At 36.6% G+C, this 21,822-nt stretch overlaps 1 protein-coding gene across 3 annotated transcripts in view; it reads right to left on the bottom strand.

The window, feature by feature from the left end:
• GBE1 (1,4-alpha-glucan branching enzyme 1) overlaps positions 1 to 21,822 on the bottom strand; it is a 361,102-nt gene that overhangs the window by 230,498 nt on the left and 108,782 nt on the right. For all 3 annotated transcript variants that reach the window (XM_040980626.1, XM_040980624.1, XM_040980625.1), the window contains exons 4-6: positions 7,070 to 7,195; positions 5,826 to 5,961; positions 2,221 to 2,311 (exon numbers count right to left, since the gene is read on the bottom strand). In XM_040980626.1, coding sequence (XP_040836560.1) covers positions 2,221 to 2,311; positions 5,826 to 5,961; positions 7,070 to 7,195 — 353 coding nt within the window. The remainder of the gene's footprint in view (positions 1 to 2,220; positions 2,312 to 5,825; positions 5,962 to 7,069; positions 7,196 to 21,822) is intronic.

Below are 21,822 nucleotides of genomic sequence, written 5' to 3'. Positions count from 1 at the left end.
AATCTCTTTTAGAGACCATCAACAAGGACCAGAGTAGCAGTAGTACAGGCACCTGAAGCAGTCTGACAATAACACTTAGAAGACCGGGGTACATGGAAGTACAGAAAGGGAAGAGGCACATATAACAATATAATTTTTGGCTTAAACAATTATAAGATCATAACCGCAATGCCATTTATTTAAATACAGATAATATTAAGAGGATGAGGTTAGCAGACACCATCAGAAATTTAATATCATACACATTAAGTTTAAGAAAAGTACGATATGTTTTTTTGTCAAATAGGATCTGTCCAAAATGTATAAAAGAGGTTAGGAATGGAGAAAAATATAGTAGGCGGGCCCAATGCTATATCTTAGTGGTTCAAGACCTTGTCTTGCACGCCCAGGATCCCATATGGGCACTGGTTCTAATCCCGGAGATCACAAATCCCATCCAGCTCCCTGCTTGTGGTCTGGGAAAGCAGTCGAGCATGGCCCATAGCTTTGGGACCCAGCACTGGCATGGGATACCTGGAAGAGTTCCTGGTTCCTGGCTTTGGACTGGCTCAGCACCAGCCACTGTAGTCACTTGGGGAGTTAACCATCAGATGGAAGATCTTCCTCTCTGTCTGTCCTCCCCTCTGTACTCTCTGTATATCTGCCTTTCCAATAAAAAATACATCTATAAAAAATATATGGGAGGCAACACAGAGTGCATATTAGAGTATAAAGCAAACAAAGGATGAGACTTTTAAAATTTATTTTTATTGGAAAGTCAGATATAAAGAGCAGAGGAGAGTCAGAGGAAGATTTCTGTCCAGTGATTCACTCCCCAAGTGGCTGCAACAGCTGGTGCTGCACATATCTGAAGCCAGGAGTCAGGAACTTCCTCCGGGTCTCTCAGGCAGGTGCAGGACCCAAGGTTTTGAGCTGTCTTTTATTCCTTTCCCAGGCCATAAGCAGGGAGCTGGATGCAAATCAGGGCCACTGGAATTAGAATCAGTGCTCATATGGGATCCTGGTGTGTTCAAAGTGAGGACTTTTGCACCTAGGGTACCGTGCAGGGCCCTGCATGAGACTTGAATAAATCACCATGGCACTTCAGACAATACAGAAGAGAATGAAACTGAATATTGCACACTAGGATTGCCAATATTTTGAAGTCAGAATAATTAGGAGTCAGAAAATACAGAAGAGCAACAGTAATGTGGGGAAAATAAACACAGGAGGATGGATATAATATTAAGGAAGCCAAGAGAAGAGGTGGGAGTAAGCAAGTGTGCCAAACATTGCTGACAGTTTAAGTGAGCAAAGAAATGGCTATTGTATTTAATGTAAACGCATCAGCATCCCTAACAAAAGCACCTCTAGTTAAGATAAAACCTTCTTTGGAACTTGTTCCAGAGCAGAAGTAGAAAATTTAAAGTGAATAGATGTAGATAACTGAAAAACTGATAAGTGAATTGAGAGATTTAACAATATAACCCATATATTGTTAAACAATATATAATTTAATTATATTAAACAATATAATCTAATTAACTCCTTCACTCTGTGAACTCTTAATTACGTTTTAGAGATGAATTCCAATATAAATTTGAACCTAAATCAATCAGGTTTATAACTGCTCCTTTAGTATCCCAGTACTTTTTTGGAGCTTTCATTAAAAAATAAAAATCACCAATATATATGAACACGGACTGATGTCTATTGGCCACCACAACATGAACTGGATGGGACAGATAAAATGTTGGATATGTTCAATTGGTGGTCATTTATGGACTTCAAATGCATAGTATCTCTTGGTGTCTTCCATATAGACAATCACACTACTTAGAAATGAGCCTAAGCAAATGCCAGTCTTCCTGCAGTATGTTTTATGAAGGGCCTCCCTGTTACCCTGTTGTATCAATCAATCTCTTTCTTGAAAAGGATGTGGTATAGCAGTAACAGCATCCACAGCACATGATTCTCTGACTGATCCTTGCATATGGTAATTTCAGCAGTTCATAGGATATTCTTTCTCAGAATTCATACCAAGGGGAGGGAAAAAAAAAGAAACATTTAAACAGAGCCAACCTGCAGGGCAGGATGTAAGATTTTAGTAAAAATGAATGTTTAGCTTGTGTTAATCTGTTCACTGTAAAACAGGTTACAAACCAACATTATGAAGTGTGAAATTTTTTGTTGTTTCTTTTTGTGCTCCAAATTAAAAGGATAGCAAGTCTTTGATTTTACCTTGAAGCTGCGAAGAAGCTTGTGATTTGGTAACCAAAGCTGGCGTAATAAGCATGCTCCATGATAGCCATCATCTGAATGCAGTTGTATCCTAGATGAGCAAAGGTCACACTGAGATTCAAAGTCATGCTTCAGGAAAAGTCACAAACAAAAGCACCCTTGTTCTAAAAGACACTGAACTTTGCATATAATCTAGAAGCTTTAACAATCCTAAAAAGTTCTATCGCCCTAACATCTTTTCCTTGTCTGACCTTGTAAAACAAAAGTGGACAGTTTCTTAGAATTTGGCTCTGACTAGCTATTTGAAATGTCTTAATTTTAACAAGCAATAAATGATATGCAAATTTGCTCTTAATTTGGCTTTAGAATATTAAAGATGACAATCTGCATATGCTAAAGTTCATTTTCACTTTAATTTTCATACTGAAGATTCTGGAAGCTAAATAAAAGTAACTGACTATGTGCCGTATTCATACTTTACAGTTTTAGTAATTTCTACTCCATAGCATATGAAATACCAACAAGCTCAATTGTTACATTGGCAGTTACATAGTTAGCATTAATGTATCTATTTTGTACCGACAAAATTACTGAAAAATTGCAAGTGTATATACACACACTAATAGACTTCTCAGAACAAATATGCTTTGTTCTATCACTAAATGAAGTGACTCAAACGTTAGGTATTATAAAACACTCAGAAAAAAACAACTAATGAAAAATCAGATGGTCTTTGAAGTGTAAGTTGGCTAAATTTTCAAATGTGACTTGATTACATTGCAAGTTTCATACATAGAATGCTCTCTAATAACATAGGAAATTCTGTGATTCTGTCCTCAAAAGTTTTCTTAATGTTTATGTCAGCTCATATTCAGGGTCATTTTATTTAAATACATAGTTATTCTTTCTGGTTGGTATCTAACAGCTTCTCATGTACAAAATTCAGTAGATTATTAATACTAAAACAAGTCAAAAATTACATTCATAACTAGGAATTCATACACTTTAAAAAGAGCATAAACTTCTAAATGCTCACCTAATCTGAAGTGATTTTGATTGCCTCTTTATTGGTCAAAGTACAAACTAATAACTCTATCACACCTGACACAAATGTGTACTTAAATTTCCACATAAACCAATTTGCAGCTCCACCAGCAGTGGAGTAGGGTTCCCTTTTCCCCGCATCCTCGCCAGCAAGCGTCGTTGGTGTTCTTGTTTATGTGGGCCAATCTAACTGGTGTTAGGTGGTACCTCATCGATGTTTTAATTTGGATTTCCCTTATTGCCAGGGAGCTGGAACATTTTTTCATATGTTTGTTTGCCATTTGGACTTGTTCCTTTGTGAAATGTTTGCCCATTTCCCGTGCCCATTTCTTGAGTGGCTTGTTTGTTTTGGTTTTTTGGTTGTTTTGAAGTTCTTTGTATATCCTGGAAATTAGCCCCCTATCGCCTATATAGTGTGCAAAGATCTTCTCCCACTCTGTGGGTTGCTTTTTTACTTTGTTGATTGTTTCCCTTGCTGTGCAGAAACTTCTTAGTTTGATGAGGTCCCATTTGTTTATTCTGTTCTCAACTGCTATTGCTTTTGGTGTCCTTCTTAGAAAGTCGGGACCTACTCCTAGGTCTAGCAGGGTATTTCCTACATTTTCTTGCAAGAGTTTGAAGGTTTCTGGAGAACACTCAAACAACTCAAAATCTGCATACCATATGACCCAGCAATTGCACTCCTAGGAATATATCCAAAACACCTGTTTTACGACAAACCAACATGCATCCCTATGTTCATTGCAGCACAATCAGTAATTGCAAAAACATGGAAGCAACCAAAATGCCCATCAGCAGAAGATTGGATAAGAAAGCTTTGGTTCATCTACTCCATGGAATACTACTCAGCTATTAAAAAAAACAAAATGCAGTTCTTTGTGGCTAAATGGGCCCAACTGGAAACTATAATGCTAAGGGAAATGAGCGAATCCCAAAAGATTAGATACCACATGTTTGCCTTGATTTAACTTGTAATTTTTGTTTGGTTGTTTGTTATTTTTTGAACCTGTCATTGATACTGTCTCAACCCAGAAGTTTCGAAGAATGGAACTTGCATTATTTTCAACATATTGTTTACCCAATACTATGTCAATTAATTCCATAATGTTGTATATTGATACTGAGGTTTTGTTGGAGCTTTTAACTGACCGGATCTTTACTCTGTTAGCCCTATCTTCAGACTAGAGAAGGTCTCCCCAAGAGGCCACTGAACTTATCTGGACAATAAGATGCTGGACTTTATGCTAGATATGTGTTTGCAAGGAACGAATCTCAACTGAACTTGAACTGTGGTTATGCAACAAGGTGGAGGAATCCACCATGGCGGGAGGGGTATGGGAGGGGTGGGGGGAATCCTCAGTGCCTATAAAACTGTATCACATAATACAATGTTAACAACAATAAAAAAAATAAAAATAAATAAAAATAAAAAAATTTCCACATAAACAACGTAAATCCATTATATCTTATAAAATAGAGCTTATAGCTAATTTCTCTACTGTGTAACAAATATTCTTTTCATAGTCAAGCACCAGTTTGTACTTGTAACACAGACTTCTTTGCATCAGTCTTCCATAAATAGCAGTCATGTTCCATGTGCTCAACTGGTCACTCAGACCCAAAGAATTAAGAGAGTCCTTTTACTGCTGAATTTTCTGCAAGAACTAGATCAAAAACCATTTGCTCCATAATGTAAATGGGCATCTCAAATACAATAATTGGATATCTGTTATAAACAATTAATATTAAATCCTGCATAGGTTTAATTTTATTTTCCTTAACCTGACTTGACCATCACAAAAAACTGACTCCTACATAACTGAAAATTTTAACCATGACTTGCAGATCTTTTCTCTAGCCAAAATGTTAACAGCAAAGCAGTGTGTTTAACTGTGTTACATCCTCCTACCCAGTAGGAATATCCTTTGAGATTACAAAAACACACTATCTATGAAATGAAACATAATAAAGCTAAGGCATACTAAATCAACAATTTAGCTATGCCTTGTTCATTCTCACAGTTTTCCCCACAAGGCAAGACCTGCATCATTTCAGAAAATACAGAAACGTCTGCCACGACGTGCTTCACACAGAAGACGTCCTGCAATTGTTTATTAACTAAGCCATCCATAAGGGGTTATGTACAATGGCTCTGACACAAAATAAGCTCCAGGCGCCTTACAAATATAAAATGTTTTCCCTTAACAGACTAAAATGAACATACTATAATCAATGACCATTTGTAATGATATAGGGTTCTCTCCAGCAGAAAAGTAATTATGCTTGCATATATTTATCTACAATTTTAGAAGCTACCAGTTCGCATTACTTAAAATTGAAATTGGAATAATATCTTGAATTTCTCTGCTCTATCTTATTCCATTTCTCTTCTCTATGCTATCACTATTACAGGGTAATTTGAGAAGCCTAAAATAAAATGCATTTCTATTACACATTTAATCTCTTAACACAAAAAAAAGAGACACTTGTAATTAGCTTTTCTAATAAGAGAACAGATTCATTAAAATTTTATCTGAATAAAAATCACAGTTATTACTTACCAAGGTTTTTGATTCTTGGTAGTACATTGCATGTAAAATGTTTATAAGAAGCTATTTTTCCTTCGTGGGAAGAAATTCCCACATGAGACTCATAAATCCTTAGACTTCTTGGCTTCTTTGGTCTGGAATGCTTAAACTACAGAGTGTAAAATGACATATATGATTTAATTCAAATATAATGTTAAGTGATCAAGCATGTTAAAGGAATTGTTGAATAAATTTAAACATGCTGGAATTTCTTTCAATATAAAGTCATTTCCTCCACTCAATAAAGTTTCATTTGGGGCAAAGAAATCTTTTTTAGGATTTTGCTACTGGACATATTTTAAAAGAAAAATCATATAATGGCTAATAGCTTATCATTTGGATATGAAAGTTTAACTCTAAACCTTCTAGAAAATAACTTTGTATAGCATGCATGATTAAACAAATGAAAAGCATTTAATAACAAGGCTCAATAATTCAAATAACAAAAAATGGATTCAAAATTAATATACCTCTTAACAAAAATATCAGCTAAACGGTAGTGATATGGTACTGTCTTAAGTCAGTGCTTGCACCACTAGCTGCCAGTATCAGAATGTTAGCTTGAATCCAGGTGACTCTTCTGAGCCAGCTCGGGGCTAATGAGTCTACAGACAGCGGGTAATGACCCAAGTACTTGGATCCCTAAGTCCTGTTATCAAAGTTAGAGACCAGGATGGAGATCCTGGCTTCAACTTCAGTCTGAACCATACTCGGCTGCTGTGGTCATGTGTGAAGTGAATTGGTAGATGGAAGATCTTTCTTTCTCATTCTTTCTTTCTGTATCTCACTCTGCCTTTCAGGTAGATATATTTTTTTATAAACAATGCAAACTAAAAAGTATCCTAGTAAATACAAACACAAGACAGTCATTTCAATTTCATTATATAAGACATTCATACTGCTTTAAACTCATGCCAGTAGGAAACATATCATGGAGAATGACAAATCAGTTAATGCTGTTGAAAAATAGCATTCCTTAGAGATGAGTTTATAAACATTTGATATTACTTTTTTCCACAGCCTCAAAACATGGGATAAAGCAAAAACTCAGCTTTTATAGTTAAAAAATATTTACTCTGATAGATGTATAAGAGGTATACAATTATGTAAGATTTTAAAACAGACAAAAGAGAAACATTGAATACTAACATAAATTTTATAAAGCATGATTTTTCCTAGAAAGATAGTAACAAGAATTTAGAAATTATTGTCCTTACCTTAAATGGGTATTCTGGATCCCAGTGTATCCAATCGTAGTTTACATTACTACCTTCACGAGTCACGTACTTTGCCCATGGTGAAATGCGATATAAGATCTCTCCACTTTTACTGGTAATAACTACCTAAAATGAAAATCGGATGGCATGACTTTAAGCTTCCTTCAAAATTCTAAATTAGTAATGCATACCAGATTATAAGCACTACTACAAATACGAAAGGAAAAACCGTTGTAAGCATGGAAAATATTGTCTAGAAGGTAAGAGCCTGAAGTCCAAATTCTGTCGCTATCAGGTTCTTCACTTACTATTATTATATTATCCTCAAAGTCACTTCATTAGGATGTTTTATGATTGGCAATTCCCATCTTGGCAAACCAAATGCTAGAATGGCTTATTAAACATACTGTAGATAATTAAAAGATAAGAGTTTGAGCTAAAAGTGGTTGTCATATGTTAATGAACAATCAAAAATGGAAGTAATCCTACTTTTAAAAAAAAGATAAGTGAACTATATCATACTATTGCCCTTTCATCCAATCATTAATGATAATATTGTCAGAAACACTACATAAAAATAACTGATTAGCAGTACATTTACATTTATGAATATTTACACAAATATTTTCCATTTCCTTTTGATGACTTTTACATACCTTTCCAAGAATTCCTCTTAAAAAATATTAAACTAATCGTAGCCAAATATTCTCTTCATTTTCATAAAAGCATAAATATCACTCAAGGGGTATTTTATTCCTAAAGATATGTCTCTTAAGTTGTGTCTCTTCCTAGTATAATACAGAAGAGTAAAATGTTGTCAGAAAATGCTATGCATATTCATCAGCCCAGAGTGGGATGTAAAGAAATAAAACACTAAACACTATAAATTCATTTTCAATGGATACATTTTGTCTAATCTATCCATCCATCCTTTTTTTTTTTTTTTTTTTTTTTGCAAATGGCTCTACAGTTACTGCGTAGGCAGATCATGAGCCAATAATCATTTTTGAAAGTGTCTGCTAGCAAAAAATATGTAACATATTAAATAAAGAACATGAGGAATCTACTTCATGCTGAATTAATTCTCACATCCACTGGAACACTAATTCATTTATCTTGTTGTACATACCAATGCCTTCAGGGGTTACTGAATGATGGTGAGAGAAATAAGAGCTTGTCCATGGGTCTCTGCCACATACACATCATTTGTTGGTCCCCAACTGTTGTTGAAGGGGGGCTTTTTATTTGTATTTGTGTAAGACTTCTCATTTTTTAAAAAAAGTTCTTATTTTTATTTGAAAGCAGGACTTATAGGGAGGGTGGGGAGAGGTCTTCGTTCCGATGGCCACTCTCTAAAAGGCCACAATGCCTAGAACTGAATTGACCTGAAGCTAGGAGCCAGCAGCTTCTTCCAAGTTTCCCACATTGGTGCAGGTTCCTAAGAACTTTAGCAATCCTCTGCTACTTTCTCAGGCAATGAGCAGGCAACTACAATGAAACTGAAACAGCCATGGCACATGAGCAGCCAGCATCACAGACTGAAGCTTAGCCTACACTGCCACAGCACCAGACCCAAACTGGAAGCAGCGAGGTGAAGGGAGAGCGATAATTTTGAAGGCTGTATTTGTAGTCAGCAACCGTGAAGAATTAAATATGTATCCCTAAAGATTCTTAGTAGGTTCACTCAATGTATGCTACCAAAAAGTGAGTGCTCTGAATATAAGGAATGAAAAATTGCCATTTTTGTTCTCAGCATCTATCTGAGCCAATACTATCATCTCTGTACAATAGCTGGAATTCTTCCCCTTGGAAGACAAGGGGAATCAGTGCAAATATGCTTACTGTGCTGTAAGAAAAATCACTTGTCTCTGACATGAATCTTGCCTGATCCCTCCAGAATCCATGAACGGGTAACAGGTTAACTCCCACAGAAGGAAATCAGATATGTTACAGCCCAATACCGGCTACAAGTTTATATCATACTGCAAAGCGATTCGAAGAGAACCAGCTTCGTTAGTTTTTCAGTGATGAGGAATTCAGTAGCTAGGAAGAAGTCACTAGTACCATCAAATGGAAAATCTCACATAAAACTAATGTGAGTAAAACATACACCAATTTTTCCAAAAATAACTTGGCCACACAAACATCCACAGTCCCTAAAAAATTATTCTAGTGATTCTGCAATTATAGTTAAAGAAGTTTGTTTCATAAAAATAGTTACAGTTGGACTGAAAGAACCAGGCAAATCCAAATGACTGGTCAGTGCATGTTTGTTAAAGCATTACCTTTGAAAAATACCAAGGGTGGCAAAAACAAAATTGCTTCCCAATTATTTTTCATTTTACATACGTATGCAATTAAATATATTTATCCATTGTTAATAACTTTTGTTTTTCAGGAATACTGTCCTTTATTTTCACTATGCTTTGCTTTCAGGGTATCAAAAATGAAAACCGAAGTTTTGTAAGCATTATAAATACATAAATGATGTATTCACACACATAATAACAGAGGCTTGCTTTGCAAGTGGTGGAGTTTTTTAGACCCTAAATGTTTAACATTGACATAGTATTATAAACTAAATTTGAAAATTTTTATTGATTACTGGATTGCATTTCCAATGATAATTTTTCTACAGAAAACTTATATTTTGCAAAACTGTAGCATGTATAAAGTTTCTATTTTCAATCCTTCAGATCATCCTGATTATCTGTTTGATTTATAGAAGGTAACCATCAAAGGCAATATCAAAGAAATAGGTGAATTGCAATACAATCCTAATACAAAAGTCAAATTAACTCAATGAACTGTTTGACAAAAATAAACTTATTTCAAACATTACTTTAAAACTCCAAAATAGGGCCCAGCGTGGTGGCACAGTGGTTAAGGTCCTCCTCGCCCTGCATGCCCTGGATCCCATATGGGCACTGGTTCTATCCCAGCAGACCCGCTTCCCTTCCAGCTCCCTGCCTGTGGCCCGGGAAAGCAGTCGAGGACGGCCCCAAAGCTTTGGGACCCTGCACCTACGTGGGAGACCCGAAAGAGTCTCCTGGCTTCAGACCAGCATAGCATTGGCCGTTGTGCTCACTTGGGGAGTGAATCATCAGACGGAAGATCTTCCTCTTTGTCTCTCCTCTCTGTATATTTGCCTTTCCAGTAAAAATAAAATAAATCTTTAAAAAAAAAACCTCCAAAATGTGAAATAAGAAAGTTTAGTAAATGATACATATCTGAAAATTGTACATTTGTGTGTACGTGAGAATGAGTGTGTGTGCATATGTGTATGTATAAAAATATATTCACGCTAGAAATATACTTTTGAAAGATTCTTACAATATAATATAGTTCCATGTATTAGAAAATTATGAAGATAAGATACTCCTCGGGTGGTCAGCAATTTTATATAAATAAAGTGGATACACTCAGCTGGCTGGAAATGTTAGCATACTCTAAGAGACAGTACTGAATGGCCTCCTCTACGTTTCATATCTGAATATGTGGTTAACAAAAAGGCACAGCTACACAGTAATATAATTCAGACTTTCCCAATCTTACAGTCTCCTCATACAAAGAGGGGAACCTTTTCCTTGAAAAAAAGACAATACAGGAGAAACAAAAGATTGCTGACCATGGGAGAAAGGTATAGCTGAGACTGTAGAAAGATTTTGAACAGGATCCAATGGAGTGGAAAACTAGAAGAGGACAACTGCCAGGCAAGGTGACCAAGGCTCCCTGGAATCCACTGCAGCGAGGCTGGTGGCATGCAAGTGAGGAAGAGTTGCTGAAAATGCTCAGTAGTGCAGCTGGCAGCCCAGAAGGATAACCATAGACCAAGCACCCCAGGCCACAGACAACGACCTGATGAGTTTCAAATCAGTACAAAGAGTCTCCAGGCAGAAGCCTCCCCAAGGAGACAGTGGGAGGCAAAGGAACTCATAGGATAAAACACTGATGAAGGAAAACAAGCACTAGGAGAAACCCAGAAATACTCAACCTGGGACAGTATGACTGTAGAGGGCATGTCATTGAGAAATGAGCCATTGGGGAGGGACCAGCTGGTGTGTGGACCAGCTGGTGTGTGGAGAGGGATGCGGGCAGTGAGAACAGAGTCTGTCACACTCGAAGGGCCTATGCCCTGAATGCCCTGGAGGGATACTCTGACCTTGCAAGAGGGAGAGACATTTTCCCTGAGTGGGGCAGAGTCAACTCCAGAAGCCAAATAGCAGGAGAGTGCGGATCCTTGACCACCCAAAGCCACTACTGTCTTGAGCACAACTGCCAAATCCACTGCTTGCCCCAGCAGTGGCTTTCAGTGTGCACCTGCCCAATCCATCCTGAAGAAGGGAGGTCAAAGAGGAACCCTCCGCAAGAAGGTGCACAGTGGTGTCACTGTGTCTCAGTAGCCTCGGAGATATACACCCCAGAAAATTTCAGCAAAACATCAGAGACTGAAGACCCATAAGAGCACATATACTACCAACAGTAATGAGAATGCCCACAGATCTGAAAGGCCATGAAGGGCAACAGAAAAAGAGGAAGCATAAAAAATGAGGAAACCAGTACGACCCTCAAAAATGAACAAAAGGACATACCACTCTTAGAGCTGCAGGATTGATATTGAAGATCTCTCAGAAGAAGCAATATAAAAACATCATAAAACTCTTCAGAGACAATGAGAAACTATGTCAAGAACTCAGCAATTTATAAAAATATATCACCACAGAGATAAAATTGATAAAAACAGGTCCAAACCGAACTACATGAGTTAAAGAAAACATTAGGAAGCATGATATTCTGCCAGCTCTGTTTTAGACCAGAGATGGTCTCCCCAAGAAACTGTTGAATTGATCTGGACAATAAGATGCTGAACTCTACGCATGGTACATCCTTGCAATGAAAGAAGCATGACTAGATTTGAACTGTAATAATGCAACAAGGTGGAGTAATCCACCATGGAGGGAGGGCTCGGGGAGGGATTGGGGGAACCTCCGAACCTATGAAATGATGTCATAAAATGAAGTGCAATAAAAAAAATAAAAAAACAAAAAACACTTTAGGAAGCCTAAACAATCGAATTAATTCTGCAGAAGAAAGAATATCAGAATTGGAAAATAATCAATTTGAGTACATGCAATTAACTGAGCATATAGAAGAGAACCTGAATAAAGCCAAAAATCTATGCAATAAATGAATGATACCATCAAAAAATCAAATATCAGAATTATAGGAATTCCTCAAGACATGGAAAGAGAAAACAGGGTTGTAGGAGGTATTAAATGAAATTATAAAAGAGATCTACCCAAACATTGCCAACTTTAGGGGAAGCCTAATACAGGAAAGGCAGAGCAGCCCAAACATATCTGATTCAAAAAGACCTTTACCCAGACACATCATTGTCAAGTACTCCTCAACTAAACCTAAAGAAAAAATACTGAACCAAGCATGAAAATAAAATCAGATAATGCAAAGGGGAAAAATCAATCAACTTCTCAGAAGAGACCCTCCAAGAATAAAGGGAATGGAGTAACATTTTTCACATCCTAAAACCAAAAAACTGTCAATCCAGGATAATATATCCAGCAAAGTTCTCATTTGTATTTGAAAATGAAATAAAATATTTCCACAGTAACAAAAAAAAAGTTAGAATATGCCAATACGAATCCAGCCCTAGAAAAGCTGCCTAGAAATAACATTGAAGTCAGAAAGAAAAAAACTTGATCAGAACCAAAAAAGCAAAATAAGTGAGCATTGTTTTTTTTTTTTCAAAAAGAATATATTACTTAGAGACTGAAAAAGTATTGATCAAATCAGTTACTGGGTGGAGTATGAGGAGCTATTTATTCTATATGAAACAATAGCATCTCCTTCTAATTTAACCTTTATGGAACTTCATTAAAGTATACAATTAACTATACTCACACACATATGTAACTATATATGTCAAGTCATACAACATACAGGCATGCACAAATACAAGGTATTTTACAAACACATATAGTATATCAATCAGATGATAGAATGGCCACATATTATACACCATCTTAATCTAACAGTTCTTAACATTGTAGTATCCAAATTATGCCGAGTCTCTGGAAGCTATTCAAGAAACATGAGGGTGACGAGGCCATTCATTGAGCAGTGGCTATTGACCAAAAAGTATAAGACATAACTTGACTCTTCCATGAGGTTCAGCCATGTCATTACACAGTGCTAAACATTACTACTGTATGTATAAATGAGTGTTTATATGTATTCACAACATGACTGAAGTATAGAGTCATCTGTTAGTATCTATGAAGGATTGGTTTCAGGTTATCCCCACTGAGATACCATCTGGGAACATTCAAGTCCCTAAAATAAAATTGTAATGAAGAAAAGAAAGAAAAAAAAAAGGAGGTTGATGTCAGGATATTTGCCTTCAGAAACACACAGGTAAGTGGCCAGAGCCGTGGCATAGTGTGGTAAGTCTCTGCATGTGGCACCATCATCACATATAGGTGCTGGTTCAAGTCAAGCCTGCTCCACTTCTGATTCAGGTACCTACTAATATGCTGGGAAAGCAGCGGAGACAGCCCACGAGTTTATGGCCCACTGCAGCCTTGTGGGAAACACATAAGTTTTTTATGGCTCCTGAGTGTGGACTGACTGTCAGTGCTGATCATTGCAGGCAGTTAAGGATGAACCAATGGATGGAAGATCTGTGTTTGTCTCTTTTATCACTGTGTTTTAAATAAAAATGAATACTTCTTTTAAAAAAGAAAATAAAAGAAACACAGAGACAAAGCTTTCAGCTGTAAGCAAAAAACTGATGTAACTTTTTGTCTACACAGTATCCAGACCACAAATAGTGCCTGAGATGCAAAGAATTGCAGTTTTATGGAGCTTGCTTCTAGGGACATGTATATCCATTTAGCGGTGCATGAAGTTTTAGGAAGGGTCATTCATTTTCGAAATGGGGCAAGCATACAAGACATCTCTTGCATTAAGGTTGCCCTAGAATTCAATTATGGTGAAAGCTTTAATGTAAAGAGTGGTGGAGAGTTTTGTACCAGGGAAAGATGATAGTAAGAGTGCCATGTCACTCATCCACAGATCTCTGAAGCCAGTCAGAGAGTCCTGCTTTTGTTCAAACCATCACTTAAATTATTCTACAGGAATGCCTATTTGCTCTCAACTTCAATTAGACTGAGGTTATATTATTTTTCTTGTTGTTGCTTTTATTATTTGCACAAGGTGGGAGAGGGTCCATGCCAAAATGGTGTGAACCATTTGCATATAACCCTCTTGTACAATCTAAATCATCTCTAGACCACACATAACAAATATTACATTGCCAATGCTTTGTTGGTAATTGCAATATTTATTAAAAAGCAGGAAATAATAAAAAAACTGTACATGTTTCATACACACTTTTCTTCAAATATTTTTAGTCTGCAGTTGGCAGAATCTAAACACAGAACCCGCCAACATGGAGAGCTATGTATTTATATACAAACGCACAAACCACCCCCCCACACACATACACACACATATTATGAGACATTCACATGCATAGACACTGTAATTTATTTTTAAAATTTAGACATAGGTTAAAAAAGTTACCATAAAATAAAATCAAAATTTCATAATTGGGTAGGATTTTAAGTGCTATTTGGGGAGATTCTGATAATTGCCCCAATGACCCAAATCCAACAAAGAAATATGTCTTATTTCTAAATAATTCAGCATAAACATTATTTTAACATGCATGAGACTTGTCAATACTAAAACTTTAAATAACTTAATATAATTCAAGATGTAGCTGTTAAATCTTACTTTAATTCAACTAAAATTCTAATACTTTCCTTGTTTTTAAAACAGAAGACTATTTTTATGTTTTATTCACAGTTCAGCTTGTTTTTCCTACTGGATCAATTTGACATTTATTAAGATTATGTAAGAAAGAATCTCATTTCCCTGTGGGAGGTTGAACCTGACCTGCTTAAAAAAAAAAAAAATCACATCCAACTCAGCTACTTGTGTGATCAGAGAGCAAAAGAGATATATCGACAGATGTGGCTAACGTAAGGCTCTGAAGACTGCAGGATTACCAGGAAGACAATCATGTTGTACCTAATAAGAAGGAAGCAGAAGGAGATCTATACATAGAAGACAAGGCAGTGAGACCAAAGACACAGAGAGATTGGAATCATGTGCACCAAAGAAACTCGGCAACCACCAGAAAATCCAAATGTCCAAGAAGAATCTCCGTAGGAGTCTCCAGGAGGACTGCGGTGATACTGATTTCTAGCTTCTGCCATCCAAACTTGTGGCACAGAAAGACTGAGTGAGCAATTACTTATTTAAAGCTAAAATGCACATATTCTGGTTTCTTAGAACATAGGATGTGTTCAAGTTTAATTAGGTTGTTAGTGCTGGAAAGAGTTAAATGACAGTTAACAAGCCAAAATAATACCTTTTAACTCATTTCTTTATTACTCCCAAAAAGTAGTCAAATGTGTTCCAATGCATTTCAATGATCTGAACAAGAAACTTTTGGACAGTTCAGAATAATAACTACTGAGTTCCAGAATGGATCCAGGAGCCTTCAAAGAAGTGATTTTGCGAGAGACGGTTCTCTGGGTAGCTTTCTCCCCATATTGTCTTTATTAAAAATGAAATAAAACACCACTATTTTGTGATGTAAAGAGATTTTGAATTCAGCATTTCGGAAAGTTAAGGGGTTCCTTTTTCTGCCAAATATTTGGTATGTTTATTTCATTTAACAAAATAGGCTAGAAAAAGTGCCCAATGAATCTGCAAAATTAGAAAAAGGAGAACAAAGCAAAAATGCTCTCTTATATTAAAAGATATTTCATTATAGCCTTTGAAGTTACAAATGCATTAGTAGGAAAACAAAGATATAATTATATTAGAAAAGTATTTTCTAATGGCAGACCCTAATATATTAAACGACTGCTGCCTGGATAAAACTGCCTATAGTTAATTGATAATGTTTCATAAATTAAGGTTATATTTAGACTGTATGGGCCATAAATAATGCTTCTAGTCTAACCTTGCTATAAGTAACAAATGAATAAATAACTGAATCATCCAGAAATTATCCAAGTTTTGACTTATAGTATTTGATGACTGCTGTTTCCATATTTTAGAGATCTTTACCCTTTCCATAATGTAGTTCATAATGTTGATTTAAAAACTTTTAAAAAGCCACATACATCACTATGATATAATTTATATTTACAATGTTCAGGAACTGAAAGAGGTGACAGAATAAACGCCTTGAAATCATACTATCTCTGCTAGTAGCTTAAATAAAAAGAGATATGAACAAGTTGATCATTAAAAAATTATGTGTTGATGAATTTTCACTGAATCTTATTTCAGTTTCTTTTTTTTTTAAATAATCTTACTTGATTAGGGTACAAGAGGTCAAGGGTTACAGGAAAGTGGGTAAGACCATTGTTTCCACAATAATATCAATTTTTCTCCTATATCTAGAGTCAGGAAACAAAGGAGAAGCCCCCCCACTCCCCACAGCCTCACTCCCATCCCAGGTCCCCAATGTGAGGCACACTCTGAGGGTCCTGCTCAAGCACTTTTGATAGTTCAACAGTTCTGAATTGCTGTCAATCTTGCTGTTCCAATCGCAATGAAACCTATTCAGAATCCACTGGCTGACATAATCTCTTCATGGTTGGGGTTCTGAGATCAACAGTTCAGTTGGAGGGATCTCCAAAGAAACTTCATCTGAGGTGATCCCAGATCTGATTCTTGTGTGTGCTTCCCAGTACAAGGTCCAGCACAGTCCATAGCCCCAATCAGCTTATGCACATGCTGGTCGTTGAAATTGCTGGGTCAGTTCTGTTTCCAGCCCTGTCTTCCACGTGAACCAATGAGTGTTGTAGTCCAGCCTGATTGTGCCCACTTCATACTCGGCCCACACATAAACCAGTGGGAGCTGCAGCCAAGTTGGGGTGATTCCCTATAATCCCCACTAGGCCTGTCCCCTACCTGAGCTCCCATGCATGCCAGTATGTACTGCAGACTTATTCAGTCTGTCCTGCATCCCATTTAGCTCTCGTACATGTCAATGGGCAATAAAGCCTAGTTCAACCAAACCCAACCCTATTATCCAGCCCCCACACACATACTGGTGGGTGCCTTTCTGTCTAGCCACTCCATCCCTGTCCTGGTTTTAGTGCGCTCCAATGGGAATGGTAACCCAAGAGGGAAGTGCCTGCTGATGCTGCAGCAAAGCCCAGCCAACCCTCACCCACTCTAATTTTTGCTTGTACCAGTCAGAACAGTCAGCCCAACCCGTCCCTTCCCTGATCTAGTTCACATGAGGCCTACAGGTGTTGTAGCTCTGCCTGGTCTGGTCTGCCCCCAACCCAACTTAAGTTCTCCAGTGGGAGTGCCTGTCCAGCATGGGAGCCTCCATTTCCCCTGCCAGCTTTGCCTCCTCCCCCGCTGGTTCTCACGTGTGTTGTTTGGGCACTGCAACAACATCTGGTACAGCTCACCCCACTTTGGCATTCCTTAACGTGCACTGGTTTGTGCGGCGACCAATCCCAGCCTGACCCACACTCTATTCTGGTGCTCAGATTCACCAGCAGGTGATGTGAACAGTTCAGCCTGCTCTGCCCCCTACCTATGCCATATATATTCTGGTGGGTATCTTCCTCTGGCCTGGTCTGGATTGCTCCCTATCCTGGTTCCTGTGCTCAGCTGTAGGGACTGTGTTCCAACAGAGGAGTTTCCCAAGCTTCTCCATCAGATCTTCTCCCTGTGCCAGATCTTGTGCGTCCTGGTGAGTCCATGGGCCAACAGTCAAAAGGTCATAAATATACAGAACAAAAAAGAAAGCTCTTGACTCACGATGTCATTAGCTATTTTGTCCCAGATTTAATATTGATTACAGAATTACAGAGATATACATACACATTGTTGTAATAGACATGGCAAGCCAGAAACTACAATTTTGTCAAAAGCAAATAAAAGAAAACCAGTATTTCTAAAAGCAAGTCCTTGCTGTGGGTGATTTAGAGAGACAGACAGATGTTTCTATTCCTATAAAAAGGTCTATTAGCCCCCAAGTTTTACACCCTAGTTCCCCAGTATTCTGGCCTAGTTAAGAAGTATTACAACTGTAATATTTTTTGAATCTCTACCTTTCATTGAAGCAGATCTTTAAAGAAATAAAGAAACAGCTAAGTAAAACTGATAAAGTGTTTGCTTCATTTCAAGTACATTACTTGAACAAAAACCATATAAAGTGAGGTCAGTACAAAATGACAAAATCCAAGGGGATTAGGTGAGATCTGGGAAGCAGGCATTGAAAATGACATGGAGAATAACTACCCCTTAGTGAAAAGAATAGGAACAATGCTGGTACGCTGTAATCGGGTAAAGATTGATTAGGTGTCTTAGACTAGAAAACAAATGAATTACCTATGATATAAAAATAAAGGATTTAAACGTCCAAGACATTGAAAGATCAATATAGCAATAACCAAAAAAAGGCTATGAAAAGGGGAAAAATCAGTGAGTTTTCATTACTGAGAAAGTGTGCTTCAAAGAGATGCATCCGTGTGCAGCGAAGGCTAGAATTCTATTAAGTAAACAGTTACTCTCTGGTATAATGCCAATAACAATATCTAAGAAGTATTTGTGCAAGTGATAGCATAGCAGATACTATCATAAAATGATCTGAAGCTCTTATTAGCATATTTTATTAAGTACAATTTTAAAACAGCTATCTGGTTAAACTGAATTATCTGTAAAACATGATATGATTTCAAAACAGTCATTCTAAGTGCTGTAACAATGAAGGCATAAAATGTGAAAGTAAAAAATAACCCCTAAGGAAATTTAGAGAAATTCCAGATAATACACAATTTTAAAAATTATAAGGTGAGAAAACACAAAATGACAAATTTAGTATACACTGAAACTAAATTTTCCATGATTACACTTAATGACTACTAAATAGTTAATAAGAAAAATATTTCCAGAGTAATTGTTTTACAAATAATATTGCATAGTACAGACTGCAATCTATCACTCCTATCTTTTTTTTTTCTTCCACAGAAGACCTGCATTTTGACAGTCAGAGATGGTACAAAGGGAAACAAAAACTATTTTATGAACATTAATATGAAATAAAGTACCCACCAAGTTAGACAGTGATGGAACAATGATAAATTGGGCCGTGTCTACATGTAACATGTCACTCTAGAAGTTAATTTTGAATGATTTCTAATCAACTGAATTTTTTCCAACTTTAATTTTTTTAAAAAAAGAGAGCTAGAAATTACAGGAATCCTTCAACAATGAATTCATGTACTAGAAGTGGAAATGGTTATAGTCCAAAGTAGTAGTAAGTAAGAAGTCTTCACCATAGATCATTTAAGCATAGTACTTTAGTCCTGCCTAGCTCAGATAGATTTAAATCTTAAACAAAAGTGTTCCCACTGCAAGTACAGATAAAGCAAAGGCACAAGTTGGCTGCCTTGAGCTCTGTCCTTCAAGTGTGACTTCTCTAGAGAAGGTGGGAAATTAGTGAATAAGAAGGAGCCATTGGTACCTCACAAGTTAATAATGCACATCAGGGATAATTCGCCTAACTCCCATGAGAGGCAAATACTCTTGTGACAAGGTTCAGTGACCAGTACCTGAGTGTTTAACCAATCAGTCCAAGAGGCAATTGTCAATGAGGACTCATGGAATTACATCACCATATTAAACACTACTGAAAACTAGGATGGCAAAAATGAATATTATAATGATTAAGGAATAAAGTTTTAACTTGAAGAAGTTTAGAGCAGAACCCATTGGCAACTGGAGTGCCAGTGTCATAGATGGCAGCTTAACTTGTACTAAAATGCCACCCACTTTGATCCTTATTTCAAAGCACTCTCTTCACCTGATCTGTTGTCTCTGATTAGACTGTCACCTTCAGTCTAGTGCCTTTAATGATAATGTAACACCAAGAAAGCAAAAGATAAATAGTAAAATACTAAGGTCCATTTAAAACAAGAAAAAATAATATGCTTTATAAAACATTAACAATACTTTTGCAGATATTCAAAATTGTTTTTGCAACAAACTCTATTTTGATCATTATTTTGGAATGTTAATGTAGTATTTCAATATTTTGTGATTCTTTTTAATTCCTGATATCCTGATCTTCCTAACAAAATACTATTCTCAAGTAATAAATGCTTAACTCATTCTGTAAGCTTGTTAAAGTCAGTTAAGTCACTGAAGGCATCTGTGCTGAGTCTGTAAAGTGCTCATTTGTGTTCCTGAGCATAGCCAAAAATGTCCTGAGCCTTACTTAACGTCACTCACATTCCTCACCATACAGGGGAAGATACTAACAACAGTATATGGTGAACTTACTCAACTTTCTGATCTTACCCTACAATTTTGTTTCATTAGTTTTAGAAACTGTAATAGTTTCTAAACTATACATTCATATAACAATTTGCAAAACATTAATCATTTTTGACAAACATTATCAGTTACTTCAAATACTATTATCAAAATTGAATGATTTTGTTTTTATACAATATTCTTATAAATTAAATGCATATTGTAGATTTTAAGCCACAGTACATAGTGGCTCTACACAAGTCAAACCATATTCTGACAATCCTTCCTCACACTAGAGATTTGTAGGAATTCAAATCATATTTTTCTTACTCTTTTGCACCAGCACTGATGTGCTCTTGATGTGCCTATGTAAAATCTGAAAGGAACAAATAAATACATAAGGCAAAGAATGCAGAGGTTTTATTTTTTGGTTGGAATAAAAATATTGACTCATGATTAATCTGATAAAATACCACTGTCCCTACAAATAACATGAGAGGAAAACTCAAAGACAACAACTGACATACCATGATTAATGATTAATTAGTTCACAGCATTCATCATTCCTATTTCCATAATTATATACACGGTTGAAATTATCATTTTCATGAGAAATAATCATGGAAAGGTGTTTTGTGCAGGGAAATGCTTTTTTTTTTTCATCTCCATTAAATTTCAAAGCTTATATCTTAAAATCTACAGTACATAAACAGTTTCATGCTTACATGTAAAAAGTGAATATTGAGGATACATAGTATGGGGAGCCATGCAGTTGGGTTAGACAGCATGGGTCTGTGAGGAGCATCACTCCTCGGTTAATAAGGCTACAAGGAGTTTCCAGCTGTGTCAAGGTCCAGCAGAATGTCTCTGGTCACCTCATTGCTGCCTCACCCCATTGCATGGAGACTCAATCACCTCTCTGATGTTTCATAGAATTCTCCTGAGGGTAGAGGTGTTGTTGTTCTGCTAATATAAAGTGATTCCTGTAACTAGTAATTAACACCTCAAACTGATCAATCATGTTATGATAAAAGACATCTTTAGCGATGTAAGGCTATGACACACAGCTAAAAGTATTCAATAGTACAATTGACTCCACAATGTCTCCAAACATCCTGTTATGTGCCCAACTTTGTCCTGAAGTTTGCCTTAATATAAGTAATGTTTTCCTTAAGAAATGGCATGATAATATCTTGGAACAGATGGCAATCACAGAGGTACAAAGAGTTTGTTTACCATGCGCCCCAAACTGTTATAACACATAAAATGACACATTTTGGTTTCTCACCATGGAAAGCAGAAAGTATATGGGGCCTCTTCTAAAGGGAAACAAATGCAAAGCCCCCCCCCCAAAAAAAATGGCTTGAAATCTC

This window comes from Ochotona curzoniae, unplaced genomic scaffold (assembly GCF_017591425.1).
Source record: "Ochotona curzoniae isolate NIBS_2020 unplaced genomic scaffold, NIBS_Ocur_1.0 contig_3498, whole genome shotgun sequence".
Classification (NCBI taxonomy): Eukaryota; Metazoa; Chordata; class Mammalia; order Lagomorpha; family Ochotonidae; genus Ochotona; species Ochotona curzoniae.
Note: the sequence above shows the minus strand (reverse complement) of the source record. Positions and strands in the feature narration are given on the sequence as shown.